At 37.9% G+C, this 25,981-nt stretch overlaps 1 protein-coding gene across 1 annotated transcript in view; it reads right to left on the reverse strand.

Moving 5' to 3' along the window:
• Positions 1-3,960: 3,960 nt before the first annotated feature.
• FAM13B (family with sequence similarity 13 member B) overlaps positions 3,961-25,981 on the reverse strand; it is an 82,179-nt gene continuing 60,158 nt past the window's right edge. Inside the window, exons 11-24 of the mRNA XM_065409044.1 lie at positions 23,145-23,212; positions 22,360-22,414; positions 21,763-21,910; positions 17,938-18,003; positions 16,587-16,794; positions 11,549-11,678; positions 10,769-10,850; positions 10,225-10,454; positions 9,621-9,704; positions 7,632-7,727; positions 6,658-6,741; positions 6,387-6,559; positions 5,822-5,923; positions 3,961-4,084 (exon numbers count right to left, since the gene is read on the reverse strand). Coding sequence (XP_065265116.1) covers positions 3,961-4,084; positions 5,822-5,923; positions 6,387-6,559; positions 6,658-6,741; positions 7,632-7,727; positions 9,621-9,704; positions 10,225-10,454; positions 10,769-10,850; positions 11,549-11,678; positions 16,587-16,794; positions 17,938-18,003; positions 21,763-21,910; positions 22,360-22,414; positions 23,145-23,212 — 1,650 coding nt within the window. The remainder of the gene's footprint in view (positions 4,085-5,821; positions 5,924-6,386; positions 6,560-6,657; positions 6,742-7,631; positions 7,728-9,620; positions 9,705-10,224; positions 10,455-10,768; positions 10,851-11,548; positions 11,679-16,586; positions 16,795-17,937; positions 18,004-21,762; positions 21,911-22,359; positions 22,415-23,144; positions 23,213-25,981) is intronic.

The following is a 25,981-nucleotide window of genomic DNA, read 5'->3' on the forward strand; positions in this document are numbered from 1 at the left end:
GTGATGGTATCAGTCTTTGCTGGACAAAGCATCACTTCCATCCACTGACGCCAGAGGCCTGCCCTAGCATGGACAGGAATAGGAGATAGCAGGTGTTTTTGCAAAGGGTAGCCCCTCAGGGTACATCTATACTGCAATAGGAGACCTGTGACATAGCCACAACCGGCTCAGACCAGCTGAGGTTCTCATGGCTGGGGCTACAGGGCTAAAAATTGCCATGTACACATATGGGCTCACCCCAGAGCCTGAGCTCTGACACCCAGTGGGAGGGATGGGTGTCAGCCCAGACTCCAGCCTGAGCATCTACCCGGCAATTTTTAGTCCTGGAGCCTGAGCCCTGCAAGCCCAAGTCAATTGACCTGGGCTCAGAGTCATGGTGCTGCTGTTTTTTTATTGCAGTGTAGTCATACCCTCAGTTACACTGTTGCCTTTGATGGGTTTTATACCTGTGAATGTCCGCAGAACATGGCCATCATCACTGCTGTAACTAACTGCTGCCCTTCAGATCTACTCCATCTTTCCTGCTGTCATTTTCAGAATATCACGAGTATCCAAGAATAATTTCAAATAAACGAAGACAACAGTCAACGTAAAGCTCTTTTGTTTAATATATTGCCCGTAGTCAAGATCTTTCTAAATACTATGCATTTTGTACTTCAAAGGAAATCTGCTATAGATTATGGATACTATTAAAGCTTTGGATTTTCTTAATATAAAAGTATTTCAGTTTTGACAGAACACTTTCAGAAAAGTGTCCACATTAATCTGTATATATTTTATGAAGTTAAATTCATTCAGCATGTTACTAAAACATTTTCAAAGCAAAATTGAAAACACAACGAAGTCTTCTGGAAGTCAAGACTATCTCAAATATTAATTTGGCAGCATGGTGCTAGTTTTTTTTTAATGCTGTTTACCAAAAATGGCAAAACAATGTTTTTATCCTTCCGACAGTTTGCTTTAATTGGTTTCTCATTTATTAAGTACTGTACTTTAAGTGTAATCAAGGAAGGTTTACTATGTGAACAGACTTGTATAAGTGTATACTTATAAATACACTTATTTGACAGTGTATTTCAGAAGTTTCATAGTTGATTTAATTAGTGTCAGCAGGACTTCAGAAGTTTAAGGTGGGAACCAAGACAGTAGGTGACCTATTTCCTTAAGCCTCAAGATACATGAAGAGGTCTGTATCATTACAGAAAGAGGAGCAAGTGTGATTCTCGAAGACCATGATCAAATGGTACACGTCCTCAGAGACAAAATCCAGGTTTGATTCATAACCCCATGCAACAAGTATAACAGAATGGCTTCTTCAAAAGACCAGAATACAGTCAAAGATTGTCTTAGGTGTGATCATACACAAACAGATGCTATTAGAAACCATCTCTGTAGAAAAAAATCCTTATGGTGCTTACGAAAATGTATGCAATGGCTGTATTTGCTGGCCATGATGAATACAGGAGTGAGTAAAGTTGGGAGTGCATGTTTTATGAGTGAATACTATTTCTGACCTAACTGGCAGGTGGTGAATTGTTTGACAAAACTATTTTTTACCAAAAGTCTATCTAAGATTAAGGCTCAAGCTAAGGAGTGAATGAGAATACAATATGAACCCAAAGGAATTTTAAAGGACCCCACATTCTTTTTAGGACCTTGTATTGAAGAAAATATCATGAAAAGAAACTACTGCAATGAAATATGACAATACAGGTTAAGGTACTTTTATTATAAAAGTCTATACAATGAATGCCAGACATAGCAATGCAATTATATCTGGTTTATTTATATATATTTATATATATCTATATATCGATATATAGATATATCGTTTTTACTTGTACCAAAGTAAAACTATGTTATATCACAAAATGCCTAATTCTACCATTTATTTATTGCTCAACAAGGATGGCACAAAACACACTTGTAGCATAACTCTTGCCATGCTCATCTACTCTACTGAATAAACAGCCAAACACTGCATAACACACACAAAGCAGCTGTTAATTCTGAATTGGAACCAGTCTGATCATTCACTCACTTATAAAAATATTGGAATCATATAGATTTAAGCATTATAAAGGAGGAATATATTATTTAAAACATTTAAATAGTGCATATTGACATTTTGCATGTGGTATATATAAAACACAAACATTCATGTACAACACCATACAGTACACATTAGTTTCGATGTTTGGATACACCCGCGTCTGCAGACTGAAGAAAAGTAACTGAAAGTGTACATTGCACAATGGAGTTGAATAAAATTGAGAAATGGTCTCAAGGCTAGTTTAACCTCACAATTCTCTAGGGTCCACTAAAAATCATCTTGCTGTATAAAAAGGCAAACCACCAATGCACAACTAGTTTAGTGCTTTCTTCCAAATTCCAAAGTTACATGCCAATAATCACGGTGAAAAGGAAAAAAAAAAAAAAGCTATTTTACAGCACACAGATGACCTGGTGCACTAGAAATCCCATTCTGAACCTACTCCATATGTTTACATGACAGAACAACTAATCTATGAGGTTACATGCTAGTCAGTTCTTAGTAACTTTGTGAAAAAAATCATTTTTGGTCTTTTATTAAGCAGTGTGAATAATATTGGTGTTGGCATTAGCCAGTCATAAAAACATGCAGTGAGAGTAGGTGCATGCAAAACATGGCCACAAACAAACTGATGCACACTGAAAAATCCAAAAAGCACCAGTTAAAATTAACACTTAGTTTTTGCCGGATCAAAAACCGTTGTTGATGGCGGTTGTATTGTATAGCATAAGCAAGCTACATAATCATTCAACACAGTGGATGTGATAATCAAAACATTGTTTTAGTATCAATTCTGAAGCTGAATCATGCGAGGCCCATGTACTATTTGCTTACGTCACAAGGGTTAAACCATTTATTTTTGTTCCCCAGCTGCATAACGCATTGTGATATACAGCAGTAATTTTTTCCCCCTAAGACTGACACTGTCCATTCTCAGATGCATTTTAACTACAGTGATTTTAGCCCTTCATAAATTTGTTTCAGATACAGCAAAATTATGTAATTGACCTAAACCAGCTCTTATCTGCTGGAGCTGCAAATGTCTGAGCACCATCAGATTTCCCATTAACTGAAATGTTTATTTTGTTTCTCAAATTTTCTGAAGGGTGAGATGCAGTATCCAATTCAGACAAAACACTATGTGACCACTATTTGATAAACAATAACTGATAAAATGAACAACAGTAACATAAGTCCTGTAGGCAGCATGTGATATAACTGTTCAGTTTTTCCAAGTTTTAAAAGTACACTAAGCAAGGTCACTTTCTGGTTTGTCCATTGTCATCCTTATCAATGAGGAAATGTGACCTCTAAGTAGCAAAATCCATTGATCATAATACATATTACCGTGTGACAGATGTAATTTAGAATACCAGAAATCAAACAAAGGTGTTCCACAGCAGTTCTCTGAAAGGAATTTCTGTTCACTTTTGGTATTCCAGGAAAAGAGTCGGGTGTGGAATTTTGTGTCATGTTTTCCATAATAAAAGGCAACAGGAGTAGTTCAGTGTAGCATTAAGATATAGATATATACCTTAATTTCTTCAGTAATGCAAACAGTTGGTAATAACAAAAAGTTGATAACAAAAAGATGACTCTCCAAAGTTCTTGAATGCTTAAAGGACAAAATTCTATAGTCTTTCTGGAACAAGATGCATCTGTAATATAAAACGTTGAAGGAAACTATGTGTTTGCTAAAGTTGGATAGCGCAGTCTCTTAATTTAGAACATTTTATTTGCTCTCTAGACAGGACCTACTTACTCTTCAAACATTTTATAGTGGCACCATAATAAAGTGCACAAACTGGGTTCTTTCAACAGTGCATGACAAAATGAACACAAGCACCTGATAAGTACTATGGTAGTATGAGGAAACATGATGTTATTCAGTGTTTTTAAGAAACAATCTATATTGATTTTGAAAAATCTTGTTTGCTGATTAGGACTTCTAAAAGCCTAAGCTTGGCCTTAATTTTCTTGTACTCCCTGTACTCATCAAGCATTGGAGCCCGATCTTCTTTCTGTACATTCCTGTAAAGAGAAGAAAATATTTAAATTCCAAGAAAATCCTGTACATCTCAGAAAGTCAAACATCACACACTGAGGTAGTATGAGTTAGCTATATGATTCTGGGTGACCTTTTTGGCATGCAGCCTGTTGACAACAGACATACTGCAACTGCCCCAGGGCTAAGGGATTAAAGTTAGTAGAATGACTGACTAAAAATACTTGGGAGAGAGAAAAATCTGGAGATTAATTCAGCATAATCACCAGCAGCATATTTACAAAATGTCTCCAGCTTTTCTGAAAGTTTTTTCCATAGGTGAATTTTTTTTTAATCATATTGGGAATAAATAACTTCATGGATAGCTACAAATTATAATCCAATTCTGAGGTAAGAAAAAATAATAAACAGATCTAAAACTATAATTAAATATTTAAAAAGTTATTTGCCATTCACTATAGACCTGATCATTCACTCATTGAAGTCAATGTCAGTTTTGCCACTGACTTTAATGAGCACACAATGAAGCCCTACTAATTGAATTTGTATCTACAGCTGCCAGTGAGTTTATAGCTGGCCAAAAGGTAAATATAAATCTTAGTTAAGCAAGATAAATTATGTTCTATTCATATGTGGGTGTGGATTAACTATTACCTTGAAAAAACAGCTAATGCATTTAATATATGCACAGTAGCAGGTTATGCCAAATTTGCAACAATAGACACCTAAGAATGAGGACTGTGAGGGACTAAGGAATATATATTAAAAAAAAAAGGTACAAAAATATGCCCCCCTTCTTGTTTATGAAGCAATTACCCTCTGTTTAGAATGATCTACTGGAACACTAGAGAAGTAGATGTTTCTTAGTAGAAAAGTTTCACTAGATAAAAACAGAGGGATTATCCTGGTTTTATAAAATGAGATAAATTGTTCTTTTGATTTCCATTCACACTTTACAGGGGGGGAGGGAAGACTGAAGAGTGCATCACCATCACTATTAAAATGCACAGAAGAATCTGGATTATTTTATTACCTAGTCCAGGGGTGGCCAACCTGTGGCTCTGGTTAATATGCAGCTCCTTGTACAGGCACCGACTCCGGGGCTGGAGCTACAGGCGCCAACTTTCCAATGTGCCAGGGAGTGCTCACTGCTCAACCCCTGGCTCTGCCACAGGCCCTGCCCCCACTCCACCCCTTCCCGCCCCCTGCCCTCAGCCTGCAGTGCCCATGCTCCTTCTCCCTTCTGCCCTGAGCTTCCTGCATGCCACGAAACAGCTGATCAGGAGGTGCGGGAAGGGAGGGGGAGGCGCTGATTGCTGGGAGGCACTGATAGTGGGGGGGAGGAGGGGAGTTGCTGACCTATTACTGTGGCTCTTTTGCCATGTACATTGGTAAATTCTGGCTCCTTCTCAGGCTCAGGTTGGCCACCCCTGACCTAGTCCTATATTAAAAGGAGTGTCCCTCATGAGACTATGCATAATGAAAGAGTACATACAACTGGATTGTTGATACAAAACAGATTAAATTCCGTTTGCTAGGACTCTTGGTTTAATATGGAAGGAGTGGTAAAACATTTTGATAATGAATACTGTACTGAAGTGCACGAAGGTTGGTCATATTTAAGTGGACATTAAGATGACACTGCTACAAAAATTAGTGCCTCAGTTTCCCAGAGTAAACTTTTTAAATGTATGATAAATAAAAAGTAATAGTAAATAAAAAATGAAGCACCAGCCTGATATTCATTGTTCTGTTAAACTAACCTCCCATTCTGTTGATAAAACCCCTCTTCAAATTCTCGTAAAGTTTTGCGTAACTTCTTTTTTTCAGCTCTGGCTTTCCAAAGTTGCTCTAATAATTCAGGCCTAAAAATTAAGAAAGAAAGAAAGAAAAAGACATTGGCCAAGTAATAAGAAGGAAACCCTCATCTGCCCTCTTAAAAACAAAATGAAGAAACTAGGTGGACTGATATTACATTGATTTTGCTCAGAAGTAGTTTGGTATCCAGGATACGTTTTATGGGAAGGGGGGGGGGGGGGGGGAGACCAACATAGGCTAATCATTAATAAAAGAGATACAGTTCTTCAGTCATCAACCCAAAATAATTTGAAACAACTTACTAAGAGAATTAAACACTTAGCTGAACAGTAGACTGGACACTCAGATGAATTCCTTTTCATTTGAATCACTCAACAGACACATTTGTTGAGAGATACAGAAAGACAACTGCTTATATTAAGAAACTCCACATTTGGTGTTATAGGTCTTAAGTACATCAGTGTAACTCTCACAATAGTACAGCACTAATCACGTTCTATTCATACGCACATAGAAGCTGCTCGGATACTTGATAGTCGGAGGTCCCGAGTCAGCTTTTCTTGACTGTCTTCAAGATCAGACTCCGAATTTTCAGCTGGGCTTGAAATAGACTGTGTTTGGACAGCAGTTTTTAAGAGATCATTAAATTCTGATGACAAACTATCAACATCCTCCTCTTCTTCCTGCATGGTGATAAAGTAGAAGTTTACAACACAGATTTAAAACATTTCTCTTGAATATGCAAGGAGGAACTGAAATATTTGATAAGTGTTCTACTTACCTTAATTTCTTCAAAGAAGTGGGCAGTTTCCCCTTCTATAATGGGCTGTAACATCTGACTCCGCCTCTTAGTTGATGGTGACCCCTGCAATATTCCACATTTGCTTTTTGTTATATACAAATGCATGTTGAGTATTCTAAGCTCTTACATAAAGGAATGTCAATCAATTAATCTCGTTCAATTCCATTTTTGCACATTACTGGAATTTTCACGTTTTGTTATAACACTAACAAAATAAGATCAGTAAATCCTAAAAACAGATGTCCTATAATGAACTATTCCAAGCAGATAATTGAATTGCAATGGATGTTACTGTTTTAAGTCATAAGTACCTCTTTTACAAAGATCAATGCTTACTAATAAAATACAGTCTGTGCCCATCACTCCATTATTTAAAATAAAGTAAAAACCATATCATGCTCTCTCTCAAACAATCTGCATAAAATTCAAATATTTTCCTTCTGAATTTCCATTCACACTTTTACTCTCGATACACGTACAAAATCCAAAGTCAATTAGGGAAACACTCTCTATATCGGGCTGGATCCTCAGCCTTTGGAAAGATTACTTTGCACCATCTAAGTGGCAGAAAGGAACCTTATGCCAGCCCTAAAAAGGAGGCTGAGGAGGATTCCCCCAGAATGGACAACTCCTGAGCTTGCTAAAAGCTAGCACAGCCAGCTTTTCACCAGCCGTTTCTGGCACCCTGGTGCAGATGGCACACTCAGGCTAGGTACAGTGCTCCAGGAAGAGGCAGGAGTGCAATATGGCAGTCCCCAAGGGTTGGGAATGTGTAACGGTGGCTTAGAGCTACCATCTCACCCTTCAACAGCCCTGAGCACGAGGATTGTGCCCTATAGTTTTTAAAAGCATGGAGCACTTTTATTCATGATATGTTTTGCAAATTAACTATTTGAAAACATTTGTCAGGTGATAGTCTGGTTAACACATGAAGAAATATTTGCTTTACTTACAAGGATGGGAGTAATGCTTGCTCTAGTCAACATTTGTTTCACAAGTCTGTATCTGTCATAGAGAGGTTTAACAACATGCCTTTCTTCTCTAGTAACCTAAAGAAAGAGAAAGAAATATGTAACCGAGTAGCATACTTCACATGAACAGCCATCAGCTCTGACATCCTGCTCAATTAGGCATTGTAATATAATGTGGTTTATTTTTAACCTAATATAACACTTAAGAGAAACACACACCAAATAGAAACACAGCTCTCAGGAATGATTTAAAGAAAAACTGATGGGAAGAATTCCCAATAGACAAGGCAGCTCACATAGAAAAGTAGTTTCTCACTGCAAAGAGCCATGGGAAAGAGAAAAAGGGACCAAGATTGGAGCAGTGGCTAGTGATAACAGCAGAGGCAGGCTGAGGATGGATTCTGACAATTCTCTAGAAATGATAAGCAAAGTAAGAGAAAGATGCTATTGTGGTAGAACATCTGGTTTTACTGCAGATTCTCAGTCACTACTCTGACAGCATAAAGAAGCCAGAAAGCTGGTATAAATGGCTAGCTAAGGATTCCCTCTGTATGGGGAAATCCCTGAGTGATGTAGGGCCAGCATAGCTAAACTTCTACACTATCCCCTTCCTGGCCTATAGCATAAGCACACTGGGATATTGGCCCCTTGAGATAGAGGATAATAGCAATTTGAAATGGGCTTGGGAACATCCAGTGGTTGGACAACTAGTGATATCAATCAGGGACACATATAGGGAGGCAGGTTAAAGGCAACTGGATTGGAAGAAGATCCATCAAGGACACATTTAGAGTAATTAACTATGAATAAGTGGAGAGAAAAATACTGCTGCTGAAATCATCTAGCAAGAAAATGCAATAAATACAGAATTTTAGATCCAAGTCTTTCCAAGGTTATAAATAGAGTATACAAGCCCTCTTGTATTGTATCCTCAAGTACAGACATTCAAAACTAGTACCTTTTACAGTTTTCTTGTTGCGTTTCATTTTGAACATTTACTGTATCTTAAAGAACTTGGGAGTGGTTTAGAACATATTTGTATCACTGTTTCATCAGCTCAAACTACACCTCTTCCAAAATGCCAAATAGAGAATGATGCAAGAATACTGCTTCCAACTTGTTTCAGTTTGGTTTTCAGCACATCACAATTCTGATAGCCATTCCATCATTGCTCGTGATAAGCTAAGTTCATATATAACTGGACATATGAAGTAACAACTACAAGCAACAGAACTGTTTCCAGTACAGTAGTTCCATTTCACAGCTGAACTGTAGGTCATGAGTTTTGTTGTCCTTAAAGTCTTCCAAGCTAGATCTAAAGTCTTAATGTTATATTTACGCAAAGCATTGTGTCACGTTAAACGTAGTATGCAGGCTGAGAGTTATATTGCAAAGCCAAGTCACAGATCTGTTTTAGCTTCTATATGGGAATTAGATAAAAAAAATATGCTATATACTTATAGTCAGCAAGACAACAAAACATTAAATGCGTGCACCTTTACAATTTTCTATTTTTGTGAAAAATTTAAAAATATTTTGTCATGCAAATTTAAGTGAGAAATTCAGTGATCTGAATCACAATGATCTGATTTGAGTCCTGGCAAAAAGGCTTGAATCCCCAAAATACTGGAATGTGTTTGCATAAGATTTCTCTTTTCTTTGTAAGTCAATGGGCAGAATTCTGCAGCTACAGAACTATACATACAATCCATTCCATAGCCTGCCTTCAACATTAACATTTTGCTTTAGAAAAAAAGCCCTACATAATGAGTAAATGTGATCATGTTAATTTTAAAACTATGTACAACTACGCGAGAAGCAATGGTAACATGGAAATTGATTAGCACAATTGATAGATTATATTATTTCTTGGTAAATAACTGTGTTAACAGTCGGTGTCCTCACTGCATACCAGTTATTGCTGCCTAGGTGTATTTTAGAGTAGTTTTGAGGAAGTTAAGAAAAGATTACCGGCCGTCCATGTTGACTTTCATAGTACAGAAGACTTTTTTGGAGAGATGTTTTCTCTTCTGCCAAATGGTCTTTTGTCATTTTCTGTTAGACAAGAATAATTCACATCTATGTCAAACATGCAAGTACCTCTTTTCAATAGCTTCACTACGTTAGGCAACTTGGTAAATGATAGGCATCTTAGCAAATCAGATAATTTAGTTATATTCCATATATTCTGTCCTTATCTAAAGAAACCGAAATAACATACACTTGAATATTTTGGCAAAACAAAATAATGTGCTGCAATGATACATTTTTGTAAGCCTAATACATTAGTGGCTTAAAAGTGGACATTCCTGAGAAGTATTACAACCATCTCCTTTCCATCGCAAGTACAAACGAGACTATACTATAGTTAGAAGACAGTGAAGTTCTGAATAAAACCATGGCTTTACTCAGAGGCATCCTCAAAATTAAATGACATCTGAAATAAATCTAATCTTCTTGCCAGACAGATAAGCTCACCTACTGATAAAATTACATCTCAGATGACTGATGTTTTATTGCTCTTTTAGACAGTATTTGAAGCTGTTGTTTCTAAGAAATGCCAGTTTAGACTTACTTTTATGTCTTCTGGCAAGCATCTTTCAACTCGTTTCTCCTTCAGTCTTTTCAAAATGAGTTCAAGCGTAGCCTCCTTGGTAGGCTTCTTCTCTTTCTGCATAACCCGGGGCTCATCTTCATTTTCTTCATCTTCATGGTCAAGAGACGAGCCAAAGCTTTTTGGAAGAGTGTTACTTCGTGGACGTGTTTGAGGTATGAATTCTCCATCTGAGCATTTGTGCTTTTCATCTGGATTAAGAAAATTGCCCCATCCCAAAGAACAAAGATTTCAAAAACTATTTAGAACTAAACAGACAGATGACAAAAGAACTGATGGATGACATAATAAATTTTATTTATACAAACGATTTTCAATTAGCCCTTCCTGAAGTCCCACAGACAAGTGTAAACTACTCCTGGTTTTGGAGAACAAATCAGAAGGATCCAGAAGTTAAATGATTTCTACTACCCCCAGGGTTGTTCTTGAATGTGTAAATTATTTCAGTTTTAGTGTGAGGCAATTTATCTTTGTCTGAAAACAAAACTTGTGCAGCATTCCATACCTTTTATTTGTTTTCTCAGTTTGGTAAGCTCTGTCATCCACTTTAAAACCTTTGGATTGGCTGCAATATCACTATAGGAGGGCTGGAAAAAAAATACATAAACTACATTTGCACAGGAGCAAAGAAAACCACAGCAAGTTTGTTCTTTAAAGCTTGTTGAGTGAAATCTTTACAAACATTTGACATTTTTACACTAGCCAGAGCATTCTAATTAAGTTGTTCTTGTTCCTCTCCTTCTCCTCCACACCCACATTATCTCATCTGACAGCTCCAACTAACCTGCATGCAGGTCAGTGCTGGACCTCCTTCGGTCTCAGCACTAGCAGTATGCTGCCTACTACCAATGTTTTCCAGTCTGAGGCAGGAAAAGAGGGGCATGGTTACAGGTAACATCAGGAGAATAGAGTGGAGAAGATGGGCAAGTTCCAGTAGGAGAAAGCCCCTGCAGGGACTCACTGAAGGATATGGTCCCGAATTAACTTCTTTCCATCTGCCAGAAGCCCACCCTCCCATCATAGCACCCCCTAACATAGCCCCTACATAAAGGCTGGGCACATATGGCCAGAATGTAACCCTTATTCACGTTGGAGTCATACCTTACTCCACAAGGAGATGTTAATTTTTAGTGGAACTCCTTGTGGAATAAGGCAACTTTCAACGTAAGTAAGGGTGACAGACTCTGGCCTTGAAAAATTAAAAAAAAAAAAAAAAAAAATATGGGATTTAAAAAAAAAAAAATCAAACATTGTTAGGATGTTAACTTGCAGACTACTAACTTACTTTACTATTTTTGTCCTTTTCAAATTGTTCCTCAAATTGTCTTATTTTTTTCTGCAACTTCTTGACCAGCTGATAGGGTGTCCTGTCTTCCCTTCTGTCATCTTTTGAACTAAAGGATGCTCTTCGTGTTCTGAATTAAAAATTTAAAAAAAAACAGTCAAAGTTTTGTACGTTTTAAAGACTGTAGCACAGCAGTTCCCAAACTGTGGGCTGTGACCCCAAGTGGGGTCACTCCATCAGCAGATGGGGTCATAGTAATCTTGAGTGTGCGGGGGATGCCATTTTACAAAATGGTGTCCTCCACACAGCATGACTTCACATGCACAATACATGTGTGGTCATATCGCATGGAGGATGCTATTTTGCAATACAAAATGGTGCCATCCATGTAGCATGACCTCACACACTATACCTGATGTCATGCTGTGAGGAGAATGCCATTTTATAAAGCAAAATGGTGCCCTCTATGCAGTGTGACTTTGTACATACAGTGCATGCAAGGTCACGCTGCATGGAGACACCATTTTTAACTGGTGTCTTCCATGCTGTCTGGGGTCACAGGAAGCAATACACGTGAAAGTGGGGTCATAGAGGGAAAATGTTTGGAAACTGCTGCTGTAACCAATGCAAGCAACTGTATATTTACATGCATTTCACAGGTCACACGGAATTCTGCAAAAGGCACTGATCTGTTTTTATGACTAAGCAGAATGAAGAGGAAAATGTTCCAACCTATTAACTTCTTTTCTCTGACATTACATTTCCACTAATCATCACTGTAAAGTTGTACTCTGCTCAAATGAAAACATGGGCAGCTGGAAAAGTTGCCATTCAAGTGGGGAGTCATATATAAGAGCCACCCCTTCCTCTTGCCACAAGATGTTTTCAGCTAAAAAGCTGCAAACTATGACATCTAAAAACTATTATGCTATTACAAAACCCACTTCTACAAGGAAAACCATAATCTTTCCTTTAAACACAAATGTAAGGATCAGGCTGGTGAAAATGGTACCTCTAAATAAATAGGCAAGACATTTCATTTATTCACAGAGAGCATGTCCATCAATCCTCCCTACAGAAACAAATTAATAGTAAAACCACAAACAGGGAAATAAAAGAATACAGAAAAAAAATTCTTATTCCTAGTGAGTTCAAGAGATTTTCCCTTGACCAACAAGTTGCTTCAATGCACACTTACTACTCTCAGGGTGGTGTCTGCTACAAGTGTTATTATTTTAGATTGCCGGAGTGCCCAAAACGTACTAAATTCTTTATAAACACAGAGGAAGACATCCCTGCGTCAAAGAGCATATGTTCTAAAAACAGTTCCTTTGATGGATTTTGTAGCAGAGGCCCCTGCAGTAGTGTTCCTGGCTTGTCCATAGCATCAGTGATTCAGAGACTGATTGAAACTCAGATTAGAAAATACAGGTTAATTTTTTGTATGACCAACTGTACAGAGAAACATCATGAATTCAGAACAATTCAGGTGTGTGCACATGTTTAAAAGAACAACCCCAGTCTCTGGAGATAGGGATTCTCTTATCTTGATGCCTTGGATAGTGATAAGACATCAAGATAAGAGAATCCCTACCCCCAAGTACTGTAACACTAGGGTTGTTCTTTTAAACACACCCACCCCTGAACTGTTCTGAATTAATTCAAAAATAACGATTCTGTAGTATGCTACCCACTCTTCCAAAGCACAGATGATCACTCTTCTAATGGCTAACTGAACTCCTAGATGAGAGATGATCTGACTGGATTAAAAAACTTGCTTTCTTCGTATTATCAACAAGCCCATTCATCTCAAATCCTAGATTATTCTTTGGAGTTATTTATTCTCTGAAGTTTTCCTTAATCAAGATGCTAGTTAAAAAGGGAAAACAAATATTCCCCTTTTAGACTCAGTGATAGCACTAATACAAATAGCCTTTTGGTGAAAAACACAGAGCTGCTGAAAATAAGCTATAAAATAATATACTAGTAATGATTTTACCAATTAAAAACAGCTTTTAAGTCTCACAAGGCTATGAAGATACGCGTCCACCAAATATATAAACCCTACAATCCCTACGGTTTATTAATGATAGATTTGAAGATGGAGTCCTCAGGCTGAATTTGGATTTCCTTGTGCATTTGTTCAGCTTCTTGGGATCCAACACGGCTGAAACTCCTCCACATTTCAAGACCAAGAATCAGTAGTTACAGAATTTCCACTAATGCACCTGTCTGTAATATACCGAACAGGGTATCATTACACAGCTAGCAATGTTTGGGATACCTGGTCCTCAAAGAGCTCACATGCTTGATTAGTGTTATGAAGGGTATATGCAGAATAAGAGTATAGAGCTTATGATCTGATATGCACTTTTCTGAGATTGTACTCATCAGTTTGCCCCATGGTATAGGTCTTTCCCAAACTTTTAATTTTCTCTTGACTTTGGTGAGGGAATGGGAAGAGACAAAACTTTTCATGTCAAAACATTTAAAGCTGAATGAAGAGTTAGAGTCCCATCTGGTCTTTCCTGTTCCCAAATTCTCCAGTCCTGGGACAACTATTTTCAACACACATTCAAGCACTTTTTTAAAAGTGCTTTTCAGAGTAATAGTATCGGACAGAAAAGGACACTGAATAATTGGCTATCTTTGAGGGTCATGTTCCCCTAAGCAGATTATTACCATATAGAGAATTTGCAACTCCTTGAGTTGAAACTCATTCTTCACAGCAGAAAATACTAGGGGTTCAGACCCCTATAGCTGAAGATCTTAGGGATCCAGTGGAAGTAAGGACACCCATACAGAACCTGGGTGCCTTCACATTGCTGGCAGTCTCCCATCTCCCCAGTATCTGCTTGACAGCATGACTCCTTCAGAAACTGTAGTGTTAAATGCTCCCCCTAACCACTGCTACCTTCCAACAGTTCTTGGGAGCAAAGGCTTTTCCACAGCACAGATGCAGAACCTAAGCTGCTATTGCAGGCTTGGGCTGAACAAGCTTGTACCATTTTGCTTTTCATGGGGTGTGGACGGATATGCCACATAAAGCAGCTGTCATACAGCTCTGTCTGCTTCCAACCTGTGAATTTAGCTAGACTCCAGAGAATGCCTCTGCTTCCATAGGGTTTTGGGCAAGTAAGGTTCCATGCACTAAAGCCGGCTTTCCTACCTTCCACACTTCCTTGCCCAGTTTGTGTGCAGGTTTTGGTTCTCCTTGGCTCCAAAAAGCATAGGAGAGCAAGAGGCCCTTTGGCTTTCAATGGACAAAACAAAATTCTAACTCAAACACCTTTGCCTGAAATTTTTTCAACAATTTTCTTTGATAAATTCCCTCTTGAAAGTTTTGCTAGTACCAAAAAAATTCTTCGCACACATAATGCAGGGTTCAAAAGAAAGCTCTAGGGAGTACCTTACACAAAAGAACCTGCCAAGACTAACTTATCTCTTCAGAAAGGTCTTTTCAGATTGTTCCACCAAGCTACCATACCAAAGCCCTTGAAAATAAAGGAGGGTATAAAAGTCTGTGTTGCTGCTGCTTCAATACTTCAAGGACAAAAGTCTTCAGTCTTCATGCATATCTCATCCTCAAGGCTAGACGTTCTTTGCTGATTGCATCCTTCTCCAAGGTTACAACAGTAGCATTCATTTTAGATAACTATATACAATGCAACTTCTCCTTTGGAGTTTACAAAACATTTATTATCTATTCAGATGCTAGCCCTCTGAAGCTCTCCACTCTCAAAGACTAGATTAATAGAAAGAAGCACTTTTCCTAGACACTGAAAAAAAGTACTCTGGTGATTTCTTTAGTGAACTCAGGACATTTCTTTGCCTGCTTCTGGAGACAGGTAAAATACATCTCTGTTCCCTCTAACACAGAGTTGAAAGATGCTCTGCAATCTAGAAGATTTGGGAAAAAGTGTTATTCTTCACCCAAGATCCCAAAGAAAGGAAATAGTATCTTCTTGTTAGATTCTAATAAGACTTTTCACTGTAGTCAGAAATCTTAAAAACTAAAATAAGCTTCACAAATATAGCAATTTTAAACTGCCTTTACTGTCCATCATGGAGAGAGCTTGTGGTAAGAACAGGAACGTACAGGTACAAGCGTCTTGACTGAAAACTTTTTTCTAAACCGCTCTTCCATTTCAGCAGAGCTGGAAGCAACTTTATAGTGATGATTGGTCGGCCAAACTATTAGGGAACTCTTCCCACTTAAAACAGCATCTCTCACAACTACAAACTACATCTTTCAAAACCTCCTGTACTACAAGGCACATTAGAGCTAAACTCCGCAGCAACGGACAGCACAGAGGAAACCCCCACTCACTACGATGCCACGAACCTCTCTACCCTCCAGAGACTAGCCTAGGGCTGCTCTCCCCACAACTAGCCTGCTACAAGTCTCATCCAAACTGAACTCCCGTTCTTCCCCAAGTGACATGAAGTCGCAGCTGGGAAGGAGGTGGAAAGTCTCAAAGTCAGATCTGTCTGTGGGGAAGTCCGAAGGAGATAGAGTTGGGGAGCTGTTAACATTAAAATCAAGCTTAGGACCTACACAAGGCAGACACATCCCCAGCTGTGGGGATCCTACAGTGCACAGAAGCGTCAGCCTGCCCTGCCCCTACTCTAGAGGAGCTCCAAAGTGTGCAAGAGGAAGTCCCTCTTTAGCAAGCTCCCCAGTTAGAGGAGAAGCCTATTCTACAGAGCTCCATAGCTCAGTCTTTGTAAGAACTCTGCAGGACAAGCACTTCTTCAAAAAGCAGCACCCCAGCACCTGATGCCTTCTTCAGTTTGGTCCCTTAAAACAAAGCTCCCTGACCAACTAATTATGGCATGAGGAGGCACTTATATAGCAGTTTTACAAAAGGGAGAATTATGTCATCATTTGAATGGCCACATAATCACATGGTACACTTAGACCTTCAATTAGTCATCCAAGTCTTGAAAAACACCAGGATCTACAACAGAAAGCAGAGATACAACATCATTTATTTTCATGCTAACAGTTTTTTCCAAATTGCACTAATGTACACACCTAACAAAAGAAAGTGCTTTTGATGAGGAGTCTAATGTTTCTGGATCATGCAAGAAACGCTGGCTTTGTCCAAAATCCAAACTACGATGCGACAACACTGGATGACAGTCCTCCAAAGGATGACTATTCATTCTTCCAGCTTGTGGGGAAAGCTGGGCTTCTCCAGATTCACTGTCCTCCTGCCAAGATTTAAAGGCAGGAAATGGCTCTACAAAATATAAACAAGAACACAAAAATGGCACTAGTCTATTAAAAGAGTAATAAAACAACAGTGTCAAAAGGAAAAATAAATGTGTATCCAAGGCTTAATCTTGAATGCTATAAACAATGTGTCACACACAAAGTGAATAAATATAGTGAAATACATTAGAAAGCTACAAATTCTGTCAGGTATTTCAAAGTATATCTAATGAGTATGCATTTGTTTTGCACAAATCACCAGCACATTTGTGCATTATTTCTAGACTTAAGCAACTTGGAGACTATGGGAAGTATGCATTTTCGGTAAGAGTTGCAGCAAATTACAGAGCAGATGGATTTCCAGAGTACTTGACCAATTTATTTATATAGTTATCCTCTTGACATTTGAATAGTGCTAGGTAAAATGGACACTATCAATTAGGAGCAATGTTTGTTTACTTAAATCCATCTTTACAATGATGACGGTGGGGGGGAAATCAATATTTGTGTAGGGACTACACAACTCAAGACTTCTCCACGTGTTGACCTGCAGTCACAGTTCAACACTACTCCTGAAGCTGTGCTCTGCTGGCAAAATTGTTTTTGTTGGTGAACAAACAAGGAGGTAAACAAAAAGGAATTACACCGTCAAGCTCCATTAGAAGCAAGGAAACTATTTGTTGGGAGAGACTGCTTTTAAGCAGGGGATTACAAAACAATAGAGAATCTTTAAAAGGTTTAAAGTTAGTTAAAATCTTAACAAGTCAGTTGATAGTGTCCTTTAAAATTCTGAAATATGTTTTATTGCCCAGCAGTTTGCTTATATTTCTAAAAAATAATTCATTTCTCTTTTCAAAAGGTAACAGAATCTGTATTTTCCAGTGAAAGTCTGGAATTTGAAAACTGAGTTCAAAGTGTGCAGAATGACAATAAACCCACAATGTAACATTAAAAAATAACCCTTGTACCTGCTTCCCATTGAAAAAGAAATTCATAATTGTTTAAACAATTGACTTGTAAACATGAGTGTAAGACAGAAAAAGGGAAGCTTTTTCACTTGAAGATAAGAATTGTCCCAAGATATGGGAACAGCAGGTGAAGGGCTAGTTAGAAAGCAAACCATAAACCATCAAAAAGGAAGATAACTGAACATATGGTTAACCATACTTACCCTCCCCTTCTCTCTGCAGATGCATTGTTTTGAAATCAATGAGGGGGAAAGTGATAGGGCATGACGCTAATAAAATGAAAAAGAATGGCAAAAATACTAAAGTGAACACACAGCACAGTCAGAACAAACCATACATAACATGTAAAGCAGGAAGATACAATACCACGGGAAAGCATTCCCACTACTCAATTGCTCATTTTGGGCCAGGTCCTGAGCACTCTCAACTCCCAGTAACTTCAATGGCAGTTAAGGGTTCTCAGCACTTGCCCGACGAGGCCGTTAATCGAAAGACTTTATAAAGTTTTAACGAACGAAAATCATTTTTGACTGCAATTCAAATAAAAACCCGCATGGCATCTCCAAATTTTAACAAACACACTTTTTCAAAATGCAGCTTTTGTTCACAACTTGTAAGTAATGGAGATCAGTAATCCTTATACACACAGGATAAATGTGGAAAGCTGCTTCTTCCCGCTATCAACCTCCAACGATAAGATTAAATGATTTGTGTCCCCGCATTTGCTTTTTTCACTAGTAGAAGAGCAAGCTTTTAATGCCATTTACATGAGGCAAGAATCTGATTGGTCACAAACCTTTTAAGATTCTGCCAACAAGATATTATAATGAAAATTAATCCCAATCTTGCAAACAGTTGCACTAATGAAGACTTCTGCAGTCACAGGGCCTGCACTCATTGGCTTAAACAGGATGCCAAAAAGGTCTGCATCAGCATGAATGCTTGGAAGATTGGGGTCCTAATGATAATTCTAAACAGGACTGGAGAACATCCAAACCTAGAATACTGCAGCAATAAAATAAAGCAAATTATCTTGCATACAATAGCATCATGAGTTTACAACCCAAAAACATGTAAAGTAGACAATCCTCGTATCTTAAAATAATTTACACAAAACTGATCATTAAATTATCTGAAGAACTGGATATATGAAATCAAGGTATAATCTACATGTAGAGAATTCATGAAAATAAAGAACAATGAAAGCCACATAGGTCTTATAAGAATATATAATGAGAACAGATTAACACTGACAGTCTACAATATAATATAAATAAGCTATTGCAAATGAAAACGTGAATTACTTTCTTTAACTATGAACAGGCCAAAATGTTCAAACTTGGATGCGTAACTTTGAGCAGACTGAAAACTTGGCCTCAGGGTTCTCAACATCCTGTGCATAGTTACTCCTTTATCAAATGTTGTGCCTTCCAAACAAAATTTTACTAGCACCCACGAGCATAAACTGACAACTAATCTAAACACATAAATAGAACAAACAGTTTCTTTTGGCTCAAAGCTAACCATTTTGCAAGGTATGGGAGGGAATGTGTGGATTCATGCAGGAAATTATTGTGGAGACCAATTATAGGCAAATAATATGCATAGGTAAAATCAGCATCATCATATAAATGACAAACTATAATAGCAATTTTCTCAAATGATTATCACTGTTTGATGGGGGGGAGGGATAGCTCAGTGGTTTGAGCATTGGCCTGCTAAACCCAGGGTTGTGAGTTCAATCCTTGAGGGGGCCACTTGGGGATCTGGGGCAAAATCAGTACTTGGTCCTGCTAGTGAAGGCAGGGGGCTGGACTCGATGACCCTTCAAGGTCCCTTCCAGTTCTAGGAGATGGGATATCTCCATTAATTTCATTTCATCTTCAGAGTATAACTTTATTTACTAACTGAGATGTGCTATATCTGCTTGATGTGTCACTAATTTATGTACACTTTAGGAATATTTCATTAAGGTTTAAGTCTGGTCACAGGGCAACAAGGGAAGGAACAGTCTTCCCTCTTGGAAGTTTGCAATCTATCAAAGATTGCTGGTGATTTATAAACCATTCAAACTTCGTTCTCAAAAACATGTCACCAGAACAGCTTGATGAAAATACAGCTTTACTTCCAACTGTTTGTATTAGACCTTGTACTAATCTGTAAAAAAATGCTATCTACTCTTTGGTTTTTAAAATAAAAAGTAGAAGTAAATGGACTCTGATTATTGATGGCAGTGAACAATATTTTCCCAGTGTCTCAATTCCATTTAGCTTAGGTGTAGGTGGTTTGATAAAAATTCAGATGTATCAACACCAGAGGAGGAAAACAGATCAGACCCAACTTAAGACAAATATTTCAAAAGGTGATGCATGAAAAAGTTAGGTTTTTGGGGTTTTTGCATTTATGATGTATACAGAAATCCTGAAAGGTTATTTCCAATCTCATGGGATGAGGAGTTAAGAACCTAAGTTAGGAATTTAGGTCTTGTTTATCATGTAAGACTATAGTGAACTGGTAGGACCATTATAGAGAAATCGAATTGAGAGAAGAAATTATATTTATTCATACATTTTAAAACACTTTTGTTAACCCCCTACAAAACCTGAACTTCTGAAAACTTGGAAGAAAACTTTTTTTTAAGAAGTTTAATACCTTTCTTCAACTGAAAGCTGAAAAGCTCTCAATACACAATTGTAGGTCTTCCAGTGGAACAGGGAAGACAAGACCTGACATTCCTGATATTTCTAAGGTAAAAAACAAGTAGACTTAAAAAAACTTTCAGGCCTAATCAAACGTAAATTGTGTGGATAGTGTTTAATACCTTAGTTTTGCAATTCAATAAAATGTAGAAATATTTATCTTGCCCTAAATCACTATTAAGGGCTGATGCGCTTTAAGTTAAAAAAAAATGTCATTCACAAAAAACTACTTTGCTTATATCATTTATTGCAGAAGATTAAAGCAAATATTTTCAAAGGAGCCCCAGGGACTTACGTGCCAAACTGGCACGTAAAATCCCTTAGGATCCTTAGAATATCTCTAGTCTAAACTTGGCGGTTTGCTGCTTGGCTATTTTTTTGTTTGTTTCTTTAAACTCCTGAGCAATTATTTTTTTCTTTTCAATTTCTAAAGGTCCTTTTCTTAACTGGGCTGTAGATTGGCAATGACCTCTTGGTTCAGCAGTTTAAAGTTCTATACATGGTGGTAGTCATACCCAAGTGTAAATATGCATTCTTCAGATAAAACTGAAGAAAACGCAAGCATGAGCGGTCAGATAGCTAGCCTCTAAATAATGAAAACATCTTACTTATTGGGCTGTCAATTAATCACAGTTAACTCAAGTGATTAATGCAAAACAAATTAACTAGATTGGTTAGATTTCCTCTGGAATGGTTGTTGAAGCATTAAGGAGCATTCGAATGTTTAGCATATCTGGCATATAAATACCTTGCAATGGCGTTTACAATAATGCCATCTGAATACCTGTTCTCATTTTCAGGTAACATTGTAAATAAGAAGTGGGCAACATTATCTCCCGTAAATGTAAACAAACTTATTTGTCTCAGTGATTGGCTGAACAAGAAGTAGGACTGAGTGGATTTGTAGGCTTTAAAATTTTACATGGTTTTATTTTTGAGTGCAGTTTTATATAAAAAATTCTACATTTGTAAGTTGAACTTTCATGATAAAGTAATTGCTCTACAGAACTTGTATGAGGTGAATTGAAAAATACTACTACTTTTGTTTATATTTTTACAGTGCAAAAATTTGTAATAAAAAATATAAAGTGAGCTCTATACACTTTGTATGCTGTGTTGTAATTGAAAGCAACATATTTGAAAATGTAGAAAAACATCCAAAAATATTTATAATAAATGTAAATTGGTATTATATTATTGTTTAACATTAATCACAATTAATTTTTTTAAATCTTGTGATTAATCACTATTAATTTTTTAATCGTTTGGCAGCCCTACTTATTTATTTTCATGATTTTGAATATACTGCAAAATCAGTGTAAAAATTACCTTCCCATTTGTCACCATCAGATACATTCTTCAGATCTAGATGTGGTACTTGGATACATGTTAATTCCTCAGGAACATTAACACTTCCATCTCCTGATATTTCTGATTCAGTGTTTGCATTCAGGTCACAAATCTTGCTACCAGAATCCTGTATTTAAATAAATACTACATTTTATTTTCATCATCTGGTAACTGGGCACCAGGAACTAGCAAGTGCCAATCCTAGCACTGCCATTAATTTTTTGTGTGGCTTAATGTCTCTCTGCTTCCCTACCTGAAAAATTAGCATATTGTCATAAACCTTCCAACTTCTTATAAGAGTAACTAAAATTTGTACAGCACTCTGTATAGTTCTTTATATTTTCAAACATTTTTAAAAAAAGAGTTAGCCAACCAAAGATTTCATTGTTCATGAAAGAATATTTCACTGCTAGAAGTCTATGCATAGCCATCTGACATGGTTTTCCACTAACACATACCACACACACGAGAAATTATCAAAATCCTAACCCAAGTTTGCTGACACAGTGGAAAAGCTGTTGAAAACTTTAGTTTACAAAAATAAGGAAAAAGCAAATGAAAGAAGCAATTTCTTACCAGAACCAATTGTGAAGACATTTTATCATTATCATCGACTGATTCACAATCTTGCCTAAAAATAAGAGACAGACTGGTTATTGTTTTAAATAAAGATTGTTAGCTGATAGTAGCGGCTGGTGATATTCTGCTCTTCGCAAGTAATGACAACACTACCCTATAGAGATGGAAGGAGACATCTAGGAAACTGGCAAATTGTTAGACATCTTTGTGTGGAGGACTTTACACCGATCATATAAAGACCTTCTGTTATTCTCTTGTTTGCAATAATTGCTAGAACTGTAGTGGGATTTCTGAAGAGAATATTCTGCTGTATTGGTGAAAAAAATTGGGTAGCAAATATTACTGAACTTAGTATTTTAATTCTTCATTCTGCTCTTCCCCAGCCCAGCACTTAAGATTTGAGCAGTAACAATCAAGACAAGTTAATTTTGAAAAACTTAAAAATATATGTCAGTTGTATTCCTGGCTGCACCAAGGCTGCTTCTGACACCTTCCCTCTCTCTCCTTCCCAGAACACAAGTTTGTGCGAATACAGTCAGACAATCATGGTTTTGCCTTGAATCTCTCTTTTTGAATGAAAAAACAAGTTCTGTGAATTTTGGATGCCAACACTACAGAAAGTTTTTCTGCCTCACCTTTCATATTTTAAGTGGCAAGTTCATAAATGCTCCTTTTTGCCTCTGTATGTTATTGCACTGTGACTAATTACCATAAACAAATTAACACATTTCAAAAAATAATCCACAACTTCCAACTGATATTAGTGAAAGTGAAATGCATACCTTTCACTGTTGTTTTCTTCATCAACTTCTGCATCTTCATTACATGGCTTCAACAATATGCCAACAGTCTGTGGGCAAAAGATTAAGTTTAGACATTTTTCAGACAGATATTTTGTAAAGTGAAAATCTTCCTATAGTCACTCTTTGCAAAAAACAAGCCAGAGCTTTTTGTGGATCATATAAGTCAGGTCCAATTGCATGATTTTTTTATATTCAAATGAAACCAGTAAACCCTTTTACACAAATAAATAAGGAGAGAACACACAGTGCACAGAACTAGAAGTACAGCAGTAGCTTTCCATTTTCAGCACATCCATAAGGTTTTTTTGTCCACCTATGTTTGTTTAGGATGTGGGCAGCATTATTCACTGGAATGTGCCAATCTTAGGCCAAATTTTGGGTCTGAATATTGTTAAGGCAGTAACATTACCTAAGTCTAAGATAATTATGTTGGATGAAGGCTTCTGTTCAGTATGTGTAAAATGAAACATGTCTGATGGACTTTCTAAAAAGGGACTATTAATCCTGGTTACTAAATAAAACTACAACAGGGCTGTAAAGAGATGGAGAAATCCTGGCAGTTACTGTGACACTATCTCAGAAAAGAATGTTAGATGGATATGCATCACCATTTTGTTTGTTAAACCCTAATGTAGATAATAAGACTGATTGCTCCAGCTTGGAGTTCACTGATTTTTAAAGAGTAGATGCTACTGTAACCAGGTAAAACAAAAACAAAAGTCCATGGATGGTACCCTTTTAAAAAGCAAGTGACATATTTGGGATGGTTATTCGGAACAGTATGAAATACAAGGAAGACCCTAAATTACCTTAGTGTCTGAAGCGCAAAGTTAATATGGCAGCTCTCAAATCAAATGAAAAATGTTTAAACAGCATGTTACTCAATACATCTAAATCAATACAAATTCATGTACAGCAGCCACTTTTGCAAATAGACAGCCTTCTATCAGATAGGGCCAATTCACCTTATGCAGTAACGGAGGTTTGATATGCGGGTCCCTGTGGGTGCTCAACTTTAGGTATCCATGCGCCCTTGCGCTCGTAATCAGAGATTTATGGTAGCAGTGCCTGGTTGGGTTGCACATGCACAGTTCCAGTCTCGCACTGCTTCAGGCAGTTAACTGGCGCTGTGCGACCAACCCCTGCTCTGTTCCTTCTCTACAGCAAGGCCTACTAATAAACTCCGAAGCAGAGGGGAGGCGGGAGGGTAGTGGAGCACTCACAAGGACACACATCTCGAAGAACCTCCGTTACTGCACAAGGTGAGTAATTTTCTCTTCTTCCTCAAGTGATGTCCCTGTGGGTTCTCCACTTTAGGAGACTTCAAAGCAGTGCCCTCCAGTGGAAGGAGGGGCTTCGGAGTTGAAGTTGTAGCAGATGAGAGTACAGTGTGACCGAACAGGGTATCGTAAGATGCATGTTGTTGCAAAACATAATGCTGGGTAAATGTGTGTAGTGAGGCCCAGGCTGCGGCTCTACAGATTTACGTGATGGGAACATTGTGAAGAAACACTCTACCAGAGCCCTATCAGCCTCCATAATGTGTGCGGATCCCTGTAGGGAGTTGTCAGTCATGCTGGAGGTAACACAGTTTTATGCAGTCTGATATTCATTTGGATAGCTGTTGTTTGGATATAGCATTGCTTTTTGATCTTTCGGTGATTGAAACCAACAGTTTTGGAGACTCGTGAAAAGATTTTGTTCTATCAGTGTAGAAGGCTATAGACCTGCAGACATCCAAGGAGTGTAATCTGGACTATCATCTGTCCATACGCGGTTTGAGAAAAAATGTAGGTAAGTGGATTGGTTGATTGAGGTGAAAGGATGAGACAACTTTAGGTAGAAAGTTGGAATGTGGTCTGAGGGACACTTTATCTTTGAAAAAGATTGTGTAAGGTGGATCAGCCATGAGAGCTCCTTGAGGTTTTTTGTTTCCACCCCTGATGGTCATAGTATCTATGGCGTTGTGCATACAGAGGGGGTCGGAATCTTTGAGGGGTTTGATAACTTCCCTGTCTTCTTTTGATCTTACGTGTGTGAATGTCCAGAGATCACAAGTCGCCCTCGAGTCCTTGAGGGTGTGTAATGACTCGTCTGTTTTGTCCGCAAAGAGTTTGGCTCCCTCGAATGGTAAGTCTTCTACAATCGACTGTACTGGCTTTGGAATTCAAGATAGAAGGAGCAAGGAAGCCCTCCTCATAACCATCGCGGTTGCTACAGATCTCACTGCTGAATCTGCCAAGTCAAGAACAGCCTGTAATGCTGTTCTGGTTATGAGTTGACCTTATGTGATGACCAATTTGTACCGTTCTTCTTTGTTGTCTGGAATAAACTCAGTAAATTCAGAAAGACTTGCGTAGTTATCGTGGTCATACTTTGCCAGTAAGGCTTCATAGTTGTCATAGGAGTCATTTCCAGTCTGTGTCATATGGGGTGTTTCTGGAGTATTGTTGTCTACCACATTCATTGACTGCGTCAATCACCAATGAGTTTGGCGTTGGATGCAAAAAGAGGAATTCAGTGCCCTTCGCAGGCACGTAGTACTTTTTAATCAGACCTCTTACAGGTAGGTGGAATCTTAGCAGGGGTTTGCCAGAGCCACTACACACGGTCCATAACCACATAATTCATTGGAAGGGCAATTTTAGATGAGGTTGATAGGTGCAGTATATCTACTAATTTATGTCCAGACTCCTGGACTTCTTCCAGAGAAATGTCCAGTGAGGTGGCAACTCTCTTGTAGAGGTCTTGGAATTGTTTGAAATCATCACCTGTGTTGGCAGGTGGGGGCATAATCGTGTCGTCAGATGAGGATG

This window comes from Emys orbicularis, chromosome 8 (genome assembly GCF_028017835.1).
Source record: "Emys orbicularis isolate rEmyOrb1 chromosome 8, rEmyOrb1.hap1, whole genome shotgun sequence".
Classification (NCBI taxonomy): Eukaryota; Metazoa; Chordata; order Testudines; family Emydidae; genus Emys; species Emys orbicularis.